The sequence below is a fragment of the Lepidochelys olivacea genome, assembly GCF_965140295.1.
Source record: "Lepidochelys olivacea isolate rLepOli2 genome assembly, chromosome: 1".
Lineage (NCBI taxonomy): Eukaryota > Metazoa > Chordata > Testudines > Cheloniidae > Lepidochelys > Lepidochelys olivacea.
In genome coordinates this window covers 350,828,036-350,839,802 of record NC_140411.1, presented here as the reverse complement: position 1 = coordinate 350,839,802, position 11,767 = coordinate 350,828,036, and the positions used below count along the sequence as shown (strand labels likewise).

The 11,767-nt window shown below is 53.7% G+C and overlaps 1 protein-coding gene across 1 annotated transcript; it reads left to right on the top strand.

Annotated features, from left to right (window-relative positions):
* Nucleotides 1–666: 666 nt before the first annotated feature.
* Nucleotides 667–6,484, top strand: LOC311525072 (interferon-induced protein with tetratricopeptide repeats 5-like; the record flags this gene model as incomplete). Its single annotated transcript, XM_084636846.1, has 2 exons — nt 667–778; nt 5,086–6,484. Exons 1-2 carry the CDS (start codon nt 774–776, stop codon nt 6,482–6,484), a joined length of 1,404 nt encoding a protein of 467 aa, XP_084492972.1. The 5' UTR covers nt 667–773.
* Between the last annotated feature and the right edge of the window lie 5,283 nt (nt 6,485–11,767).

Genomic DNA, 11,767 nt, shown 5'->3' with positions numbered 1-11,767 from the left:
CGTTTGGCTAATTGCCCTGCCTCCGTCATCGCCCTCTGCTCCTCGCTGCTCCGTGCCCCAGGCAGGGGGCGGGGGTCGCACAGTCACCGTGCGTAGGCCGGGCTGCCCACTGCCCTTTGCAGGGCCCTTGAAGTGAGTGAGGGAGAGCTCCTCTGTGCTATGGGCCCATCCTCCGCAAACAACCACAGCCCCTGTGTTCAGGGCAGCGCAGGCGGTGTTCCCACCCGGGCGATAGGAACACCCCACGGTGGTGGGGAAGGGCTGGCCGGGGGCCGGGACACGGCCAACCTGTTCGCTGCATGGGGCTGTGGAGCTGGTTGGGGGCGTAGCAGGGAGCGCGCCACAGTGAGGTAATGGTGAGTGACCCCGTCTGTGTGCTGGGAAGCCCAGGCCAGGATTGTACGTGCATACACACACCCACACACATACCCATAACTAGTCCCATGTGACCCAGGGAGCTGCAGATGGCGACTCAGGCTGAGTGGACATTGAAGATGACAAGTGGAAGTGAAAGTTAAGTTTCTGTTTCCTTTTCTCCTGCTTACTCCCCCTTTCAGTGGAAATGCAGCTCGCCAGTCAAACCAGTGAGATCACCAGCTAGGAACCCGCCCTGCATATAAAGGGCAGCATCGTCCGGGCGGCCACAGTCCAGCCTGCCCGGGCAGAACTCGGGTCTCTCCCAGAACCGGGCACTTCCACAACTTGGGAAGAAACTCGGGACAGTGAAAGGAGCCGTCACCTCCCCTGGCTGGGCTGGGACTCAGCGGATCGCAATGAGGTAGGAGCATTGGGGTTGCTGGGCAGGGAGGGCGGGGGAGACATTTCCAGCAAGGACTAAATACAGACAGCTTTCGAACCTTCTCTCTGCTAATTTCTGGGACTGTAAATCTCCGGCTTTTATTTCTCCGAGCCTGGGGGTGGGGATCAATGTCATATAATTCTGCAGCCGTGTTGAATCTCCAGGCTGGTGACTCACTGGATAAAGTGCAATCTCGGCCATTTAACAAGAGTTAGCTATTCACATCCTTCTCCTGCAAGCTCACCTTGCTGGAACTCTCTGGAGAGCACCCGCTTCTCGCCAGCTGTCAGTTCTGTTACGAATTACACCTGAGAGGACACGCACACAACTGCTGTGAATTACACCTGGTAGGACACGCACACTAATGCTACGAATTACACCTGGTAGGACACGCACACCAATGCTGCGAATTATACCTGATGGGTCACGCACAGTTCGAATCTAGGCTGAGGCACATAAACAAAGTCCACAACTGCAGAGTTCCCAAAAGACACTAAGTTTATTACGCTCGAGCGTGGTGCCCCCCGCTAGCCAGGAGGGGACCCTGAGTACAGATTATACAAAGGTTATATACTTTTTAGCAAAGCATGTTGCCTTCGTGCATCGGAAACCTTAGCCAATAAACAAACCCTTTTCTTATCTACCACCTATCCCTGCTTGGTGCATTCCTCCTGCTAAACCAGTATGTTAATTACACAACATGGTCCTAAAGCCATGCATCAGTAACCTTTATTATCAGGATGGGAGGCCTCACATCAAAGGCCAAGAGACAAGGAATTAGAGACTGACAAAAAACAGATACTGGGAGTCAAGGCAGGCTGGAGACAAGGAGGAGGATTTTCACAGGGATTCAGTATCTAAGGATCACTCCTCCTGGTGTATGATGTGCTTGCTTTTAGACAATGGTGGACCCCAAACCAGAATGGAGTCACATGTGCTAACTTTTCCTTAACAGTTCCGTCTTCCCTACCTCCCTCAGCATCATCTGACGTGGATTTCTCAGTGGTGGCAATGACACTGAGCGTTTCCACAGCACCTTCTGTCGGCCCGACGCTTTCAAACACTCATTCAGCAGGTACAAAACTGCACATTGGGAGACCCGTCGTCCCTTCCCCCAGTCAGCTGGGGCTTGGGAGAGCTCCTGGGCCAGAGGGAGAACAAGGACAGCACTGGTATAGAACGACTAGTTTAGGTCACTTTTAGAGCATAATGTGTATGAGGTTTGATGGGTCCTGTTTCCCCCCAGTGTATGTGCAGGGGGGTTCATGGTGTAAAGGAGCCTGGCTGGTGAAAAATAGCAATTTGCAGAATATTGATAGCAGCTCCAGTGACCAGTGCTGCAGCTGCCAAGAGCCAGCTGATGGGAGAAGTACATAAGAACGGCCAGACTGGATCAGACTGAAGGTCCATCCAGCCCAGTCTCCTGTCCGCCGACAGTGGCCAGTGCCAGGTGCCCCAGAGGGAATGAGCAGACCAGGGAATCCCCAAGTGATCCAGCTCCTGTCGCCCATTCCCAGCGTCTGGCAAACAGAGGCCAGGGCAACGTTTCTCAACTACGGGCACTGTGGCTGCATGCATCCACCAGGGGCTTTTTGTGTGGCTACGACAGCCTCCGGGGGCGCAAAGCATCGGCCCCTCCCTCTCCCTCCTTGTCACACCTGGATGTGCTGCCCTGCTCCACCTCTGGAGAGACGTAGGGCACAACGCTGCAGGAGCGAGGCGAGTTCTTGACCCACCTTGGGGAAAGGGGTTTGGGCTGCAGGCTCCAGCAGTGGGACTTCAGGAACCTGGCTGTGTGGCCCCAGGCTCCGACCGCAGGGCAGCGGGCCCTGATACCCCCCGCCCCCCAGCTCTAGCCACACAGCCCTGGCCTCCAGCTGTGGGGTTTCAGCATCCAGCCTCTGGTTCCAGCTGGGTGGCAACGGGCTCTGGCTCCTGGCTCCAGTCCCGGGGTCCAAGAGCGCAGTGGCAGTCGCTGGCCACAGGCACCAACCCCCAGGCCCAGCCTTACGGCAGTGGGCTCCAACCGCCGAGCTTTGGGCACCAACCCCTGGCTCTGGCCATGGGGCAGCAGGTGCTGTCCCCTGGGTCTGACGGCAGAGCTTCAGACTGCCTCTGGCCCCCGTTCCGGCCGTGCGGGGGCGGGCGCTGGCCCCGGGCTCCAGCCACGTGGCCCCAGGCACCGACCCACAACTCTGTTCCTGGGCTCCTGCCACGTAGCGGCGGGAGCTGGCCCCAGGTGCCGACCCCTGGCCACACAGCAGCGAGCACTGGCTCCAGCCACTCAATGGCAGACGCTGACTCTGGCTTCAGCCCTGGCACGCGGTGGCAGGCAATAGCCCTGGGTGCTGACCCACAGCTCTGGGTGCATGGCAGCCGGCTCCGATCCCTGGCTCCGGCCATGCAGGTCCTGTCCCCAGCTCCAGGTTCAGACACTGAGCCTTGGCTGCATGGCAACAGACACCTGGCCCTGGCTCTGACCACGCAACAGTGGGGCTCATCACTGACCCTCATTGCTCCGGCCCCTGTTGCCTCCCCCAGCCCTGTATCCATTCCCACCCCTTGCCCCTGGACCCTGCTGCCTTTCTGGCCTCACATCCACTCTCACCCCCATTGCCCCGGACCCTTGCTGCCTCCCACAGCCCCGGCATCCATCCTGCCCTCTCCCCCGCCCCCCCAGTACCCTGCAGCCTCCCCCGGCCCTGCACCCATCCCACCATCGCCTCTGGCTCCTGCTGCCTCCCCCTTTGCCCCCTCACATCCAGGGTTTAATGGGTCCTGGGGCTTGCTGAGAAAAGTGATATTACCAAACGTGCAAGTATCACTTTTCACAGCAGACTTACTAGCTATCTGTGAAAAGGGATACCTGTGTGTTTCTTAATAGCACTTATCACTTTCCATAGCCTCCCAGGGAGCTACGATATAAACAAATATACAGGATATCACTTTGCACAGCAAGCCCCAGGACCCATTAAAAGCCCTGCATGGTGGGGTGAGGGGATGGGAGGAGACAGTGTTATTTTTGTTATTGACTCTGCAAAAAAAAACAACCCCCCTACAAATATAAATCACACTGATTTGGATGTAAATCTGTGAGGCACATTTAATTGCTTTTCCCTAAAGTTAATTACGTCTTTTAGGAAAAATGTGTCAGTGCGGCCACCAGCAAGAGTTGGTGGCTGCGCTCTGAGGCCACCAAAAATGTCTTGTGAGAACCCTGGGCTAGGGACACCCTCCCTGCCCATCCTGGCTCATAGCCATTGAGGGACCTGTCCTCCATGCATTTATCTAGTTCTTCTCTGAACCCTCTTATAGTCTTGGCCTTCACAACATCCTCTGGCAAGGAGTTCCACAGGTTGTCTGTGCGTTGTGTGAAGAAATATGTCCTTTTGATTCTTTTAAACCTACTGCCTATTCATTTCATTGGGTGACCCCTAGTTTTTCTGTTATGAGAAGGAGTAAATAACACTTCCTTGTTTACTTTCTCCACACCAGTCATGATTTTATAGACCTCAATCACATCCCCCCCCTTAGTCATCTCTTTTCCAAGCTGAAAAGTACCAGTCTTATTAATCTCTTCTAACATGGAAGCCATTCCAGATCCTTAATCATTTTGTTTTTCTGAATCTTTTCCAATTCCAATATATCTTTTTTGAGATGGGGCGACCACATCTGCACTGCACACAGGACTCACAGCAGGGGGAGGGGTGTAACAGGCCTAGATTGCCACAATTAAATGTCCGGAGAAAGAATATTTACATTCTGCCGACCCTCAGAATCTCCCCATTACATTTCTCTCCTGCCTACTAACTAGAGTGGGCCCCGTTCCCACTGATACTAAGGTTATGGCTACAGTGCAGTCACAGGTGTGTCTAGCTCAGGTAGGCATCCCCGTGCGAGCTTTAATCTAACTAGTGGGACTAAAACGAGCAGTGAAGCCGCAGAGACACAGACCGTGATGTGGGCTAGAAACAATACTACATACCCGGGGGGCCAGACGGGCTTGCAGATCCCGTGCTGCCATGCGTCACTGCTGTTTTTAGCTGTGATATCTAGGTTACAGCTAGTGCCAGAAGGGCAGCCCATGCTACGGTCCCACCTCTCACTGCAGGGTAGGCACACCCTGCGGCCATTTCACAGCACCCTGGCCGTGCGAAGGGGCCTTTCCATTTACACTCGCTTTACGCTGCCAGCGGGCTGGGAACTAGCCTTTGTGTAAATGATTGTAGCATGTAGTGGAAATTCATTCAGCCCAGATGGAGTCTCATTTTCCCCTCTCTTTGCAGCACCCTGCGTCTGAAGGAGAAGCTGCAGGCCCTCCAGTGCCACTTCACCTGGAACTTTGAAATCAGAGACAAGGTAGATGCAGCTCACCTCCTCCAAACTCTGGCTCTCAGGATTGCCCACACTCACTACCAGAACCAGCCCACGCTCCTTGCCATGCAGGCTTATCTCTGCCACCTGCAAGGGCAATATGAAGACGCTCTGCAAAGCCTGAGAGAAGCCGAAGAGATTCTGCAAAGAGATCATCCAGATAACTTCCCCCGGCAGGTCCTGGTCATTTATGGAAACTACGCCTGGATCTATTATCACTTGGCCCACTATGATTTGGTTGAGTTTTATCTGGACAAGGTTAGAAAGATCTGCAGCTCCCTGAAGAGCCGCTCTCCACATGCAGCTCAGATCCCTGAGATACATGCACAGAAAGGCTGGTCTCTCCTGGCAGCAGGCTTCCGCAATGGCATTGAAGCCACAACGTGTTTCCAAATGGCATTAAGAGAAGACAAAGCAAATGGGGAATTTCTTGCTGGGTTGGCAATTGCGGTCTTTGCATCATGGACTCACTCACACAAGCCTGTACATCGGGAAGCAGCCAAAAAGCAGTTGGTTGCCATTCTCCATGAACAGCAGCAAAACTATGAAGCTAAGGTGTATTTAGCCAAGATCCTTAAGAAGTGTGATAGACAGCAAGCCGAAGCCCTCTTAGAAGATGTTGTTCAGAATAGCCTGGACCCTGAGGTCCTGAGAAATGCAGCCAAGTTCTTTCAACCAGAATTCCCAGAACAAGCAATTGCTATCCTACAGCGAGCAATCTCGCTGAACCCCACTTACCATCTCCTTCCCTATGACCTTGGCGTCTGCTACAAGAAACAACTGGAGAAGGCCAAGTCAGGCAGAGAAGAAATATTGGCAGCAGCTATTGAGGCCTTCAAAAAGGCTGTGCAGAAAGATCCAGCCTCTGTGTTTTCAAGGCTGGCTTTAGCTGAAATGTATGGAGAAAACACACCTCACTACCAAGAAGAGATTTATCTCAATCTCCTGAGTGAAATGCCCAGCCTCAGCAAGAGGTGTCAGCAGGCAGTCTACCTTCACTGGGGGGATTTCCTCTTCTACAAGCAAAAGTCAGTGTGGGAGGCAGCTAAGATGTACAAAGCAGGTTTTGCCATTCCAGACAACTACAATGAGAGGCCACAACTGAAAAGCAGGTTGGAAGAGGTGGCAGGAGAATTCCAGCAGAGCTCCCAGACCTCTGAGGCTGAGGCCATACGTGACTTCATTCAAGAGAATGAAAGTCCGTGGTACATGGGGAGATCCACTGGTGGTAACAACAGAGCAGGAGACTGGAGATGTGGAGAAAACAGGGGATCCTTTCCCTTCTCTGGACACAGCAAGACCTCCTTCTGAAGCAAGTCACTTTCCCCACCTGTGTAACAATGACGTTCGTGTTGCAAATGATTCTGGGTCCCCTGAATAGTTGAGACCACGGCACATCCTGCTGCTGCTTCTTATAATTATTATTAGCTACCTGTCTTGTAAAGAACGAGGCCCCTTAATTAAATTGGGCAGGCTTGGGACATATCCATGTCGGGTGCGTGTACATAATTAATAAGGGTTATGTGTAGGTTTTTATTATGTGATGGTTGTCATATGTTTATGTGTCCTGAGATTGTCCATGAACATAGGGTTTGTGAAGTTTCAGTTCCGTGCAAATGGCACAGGGCGGGACTCAAAGAAAGGAGTGCCCTAGCAATGGGAAGGGTATATAGGGAAGCCGGTGGGGTAGGGATGGGGCTCTTTCTCAGGAGACGGAGAAGGTTGCTGCCTGCTGAGCTGTGACTTTAAGTACAGCAGCAGTCAGGACCTCTCTCTCCGTAACAGCAGGGACTAGCTGTCAGCCTGTGACAGCTGCTGCTACCGGTGAGTGTGTTGTTGTCTGGGTTTGTTGTTTTGTTGGGGAGCACACTCGCAGACGCTTCGAGGAGGCTCTTACTAGCAGTCACAATGGCACAAAGGGGTTAGGGTGGGAAACTGGTGTCAGGGACGCTCACCTGAACTCCATCGTCAGCGGTCCTTGTCAGAGGAGGCGTCTCATCCAGCTCAGCTAGGAATCAATCATCCAGCCGTGTCACCTGTGGAGAAGTTAAGGTAGAAGGTTTCCAATGACCACCTCGTGTGCTTGCCTGCGTGTGAATGTTAAGTTAAGGTTCTATTGTTATTCCCCTCCCTTCCCTTCCTCCCTTTACATCCTCCCTCACTAATTAAAGGAACATTTACATTCAAACAGCAGTGTGGGTGGCGTTCTTCCTGGGCAAACTCTGACAGACGGGTGCAGAGGGGACCTGCAAGGGATTAGTAACCTCCTGTCGATCTCTGATTCAGAGACTTCAGGAAGGGTTGCTGCTCAGAAGCAGAACACTTGAGGTGTTTGGGTTACAGTATTGTGGTAGCACCTAGGAGCTCCACACGATGTGGACCAGGACCTGATTCTGTCTGGCCCCAAAGAGTCCACAGTCTGAGACAAGAGACAACAGGAGGGAACCAGCAGACAGACGGGGGAGCACAAGGAGACAATACTGGTCAGCGAAATGGACAGTGGTCTCAGCCCACCAGCTACCCAGCCATTGTCAAGTGTTTTGTAGGCAACACCACAGAGGAGAGTTTAGCTTCTGATACTGAGCAGCTGTTTCTACTCAGAGGGGACGGCGAGACCATCCTCGTCTCTAAGCAAACCTACCCTCCAGCTCTACATGGCACACAGAGCCCCTGGTATAGGAGGGAACAGCAGAAGGGAGCGGGGGCACCCAGCAACCCTGGCATGAAAGAAAGGGGAATTGCCTCTTCCTCAACCACAGTCTAAGTGCCTGATCCTGAGCCTGCTGCAATCAGTGCAGCGGGTGGGGTTGCCACTGACTAAAGCAGGAGCAGAAAGGACCCTGTGTCAGACAAACTCTGTCCATCGGACGAGGGTCCCAGCTCAAGGAGGAGCCAAGCGCTCGCTATGAAAGGGACGGCTGCAGAGGGGTTTCATGAAGGTGGGAGTGAGGGATTTACGGGAGGAAAGGGGGGTCACTCAACATGCAGGGAGGGGCAGCAGGAGGCATCCTCCTGTCTGCTCTACTGTAGGAGCAGCGTAGGCTGACCGTTCGTCCTGTTGTGACTGGGACTGTCCTTTTATTAAGCCCCAACCTGGCCCTCTTGACTTTTTTGGCAAAAGTGGACATTTATCCCATTGTCTCAAGTTGGCAAGAGCAAACGGGACAAATGCCCACTTTTCTTAAAAAGTGGGGTGCAGTGCGGAGGAACGTACGGGGGGGGAGTGGAGATGCCAGCCCCGTGCGGGGGGGCGGGGGGGGGGCAGACAGGGTTCCAGTGACCAGCGACAGACTCGAGCAGGAGGTCAGCAGGCTTTGAACGTCCAGTGACAGTCTGTGAGGGGCACTTTGGGCGAACGGCTGGGGCCAGCCCCATGGAGGTGGGGGCCTTGGGCCAGCCCCCCGTGCAGTGTCCCGTTTTCCCTTTGGGAAATATGGTCACCCTAAGCAGGCTGGGCTTTCCCCCCTGCAGCTCTGGAATGAACCTCCCAATCCCAGCACCACTGGGTCATGTCACCTTACCCCTGGAGCTGGGGGACTGCTCTTGTGCTGCTGGAGATGGGCGAGCTGGAGGCTCCTGGGACAGGATACCTTGATTTCTTGTTTCCCTAGAGCTGGGCTGCCCGCATCTTTATCTCAGGCCCTGCAGCCCGAGCTCTGGTGCGGGCAGCAGGGCATGCCGCGCTGGTACTTTTGTACCTAGGAATAACAGCAAAGAGACAAGGCTTCCCCCCACCTGGCCCAGGGTTTGGGGCTGGTTTTTTGTGGGAGCAACGATCCTATAGGCCTTTCTGCCCCACTTTGTGGCAGGGGGCTATTGGCTTTCTCGGGGTTCAACTTCAGAGCCCCAAACTCTCCCCACGCTGGGTAGGGTCACAGTGATCGCTTAAAGCCTTCACAGTCAGCACAGATCTGAGCCCCTGAGCCTCGGACACTCGGTGACGGGAGCCAGTCACTGAGCTCTCCCTCTGGGAATAGCCCAAAAGGGCTTTCCCTGAGCCGGACCGCAGAAGGGGCAATGCTAGGGACAGGCCATAGGAAGGCGGCCGGGAGATGGGATTTGGGCTGCCGTTCATTTCCTGATACATTTATTACACTGAACTGCAAGGCAGCACATTCTCGGCCAGGCTGTGTTTTCGCCTCCCGAGCAAACTCCTGCCGGAATTACTCTAAGCAGGACAGTGCTATTGCCAGGTTGGAAGGGAAGGTTAGATGGGGATGCAGTGGAGATGGGAGCCGGGGCAGAGAATCCTACTAAAGGCAAATCCCTGACAGTTTCTTTGAGTGTGATGATGGAAATGCCCCATATTACCCATCATGTACTGCCCCACATACCCACTAAGGGGTATAACCCATCATCTCTCTTCTGTACCACCCACCTCTCCCCTATGGTGGTATTTGCACCTTTAAGGAGCCCTTTGTGCATCTCCAGCAAGATGCTGTAAGCCGGGAGCTGGTCAGGGCCCATTAACCCTCGCAAGCCCAGGCCTCAGGCACCGACAAAAAGCAACCGCAGCTTTGCATCCTCTTTAAATAAATTGCTCTAGGTGTGGCCTTAGGGTGCTGGCTGTTCCTCCCTCACCCCTCAATGATGGGAGAGTCCCGTCCCCCACACACAGATCGAGGGCAGAGAACCAGGCAAACGATTCCCATGGAGCTGCAGATGCCAATACCAAACAACTGTGGATAAATTGGAGAGAGTCCAGCGAAGGGCAACAAAAATGATTAGGGGTCTGGAACACATGAGTTATGAGGAGAGGCTGAGGGAGCTGGGATTGTTTAGTCTGCAGAAGAGAAGAATGAGGGGGGATTTGATAGCTGCTTTCAACTACCTGAAAGGGGGTTCCAAAGAGGATGGCTCTAGACTGTTCTCAATGGTAGCAGATGACAGAACGAGGAGTAATGGTCTCAAGTTGCAGTGGGGGAGGTTTAGATTGGATATTAGGAAAAACTTTTTCCCTAGGAGGGTGGTGAAACACTGGAATGCGTTACCTAGGGAGGTGGTAGAATCTCCTTCCTTAGAGGTTTTTAAGGTCAGGCTTGACAAAGCCCTGGCTGGGATGATTTAACTGGGAATTGGTCCTGCTTCGAGCAGGGGGTTGGACTAGATGACCTTCTGGGGTCCCTTCCAACCCTGATATTCTATGATTCTATGATTCTATGAACTGGCTTGAGCCAGTCGTCTGGGAAAACTAAACCCATCCCCGGGCATCTCTAAGGGGCAATATTTCCCCATTTGCAAAGACTGAGTCTGTGTGTGACAAAAGAAAATTTGTATTAAAAAGGGAAAGGGAATCCAGCATTAATTTGGGAAAACACCACAACCACTTTCAAAAGCATGTAACCATAAGTAAACACCCACCCCACACTGTGATGGGCAGTGTCCTTTGGCTCAGTTTCCAACCTTGCGATGTGAAAGTCCAACGAATGGCTGTCCCTTTAACACACCAAGCCCCTTTCCCTCTGATCCACCCCTCTCACAGAGGGTTGATCTTGGCCAGGGAAGCCCCAGACTCCAGCGTAGCCTTCACCCGGGTTCACCTCCCACCCTGGAAGAGGGGGGAGAGATTGAGCCGTGCCGCCGCGCCGGCCCCGGCCTCTGCAATTGGCTCATGGCTGCTGGTGCCATCTCGGCCTTCACATGCCACTGCCCTCTGCTACTGCTGAGCACCGCTGTTATCTCGGCTGCCGCTTGCTACCCTACCCGCTACCACCCCCACTGCTTGCCACTCACAGCCACGCCCTGAGGTCCCCCCCGCTAGCCCCAGTTCTCGGTGATTTCACTGGGCAGCAGGGAACGTCTGTGCAGCTGCCCCTTCCTCGCTGCCACACTGTCCCCACCTCTCAGCGAAGGCTTAGCCCCTAGACCCCTCCGCCGGGACTGCAGCCCTAATAATCACTGAACAGAAACAAGGACTCTCACCTGCGTGCTCTCAGGTTTCTCTTTACACGCTGGAGAGGGAAGCAGAAGGAAAAGTCAAAGAGCGTCAAGGGCACCAAAGCAACAGATTTAATAATTTTATTAAGATGAAGTTGAAGTAAAAAGAAAACGGTACAGAGTTTAAGCATAGAAGTTTCTGGTTATCAGGGAATAAGGTACAGATTATCAAGGGGTGTGAAATTCGGTGTAGGAGTGGGTGGCGTAAGGGATACATCATCTGCAATCTCCCCAATTGGGGGTAAAAGTTTAGCGGGTCAAAGTACAGACATTGAGCTATGGGGGTGTGTTGTCCACATCATGGCTATGTTCAGGTGTGGAGTATAATGAGTGGATAGGATGATGAGGATGGATCTACCCTCATTTGGTGGGCTTTAATGTTCCGTGAGTTTATGGTTCCAGTTCATATGGTCCAATGGGAAAAGTCTCTCGGTCCCTTTCCCGTAGTGGATGCAGGATGTCGTACCGACTCACGCCTCCTGGTGCTGTCGGTGGCCGGTGACGTGGTCGATGTAGATGTCCCTGGACCATCGGATGGTGTCCGAGACCATGAGGCACCGCAAGAGCCGTGCGTAGCGTCGACCGATCCCGCCGGTCCGCAGCACACGCTCGTTGCAGGGGTCCCAAGCGCCCAGGGCTCCGACGATCAGGGCATCC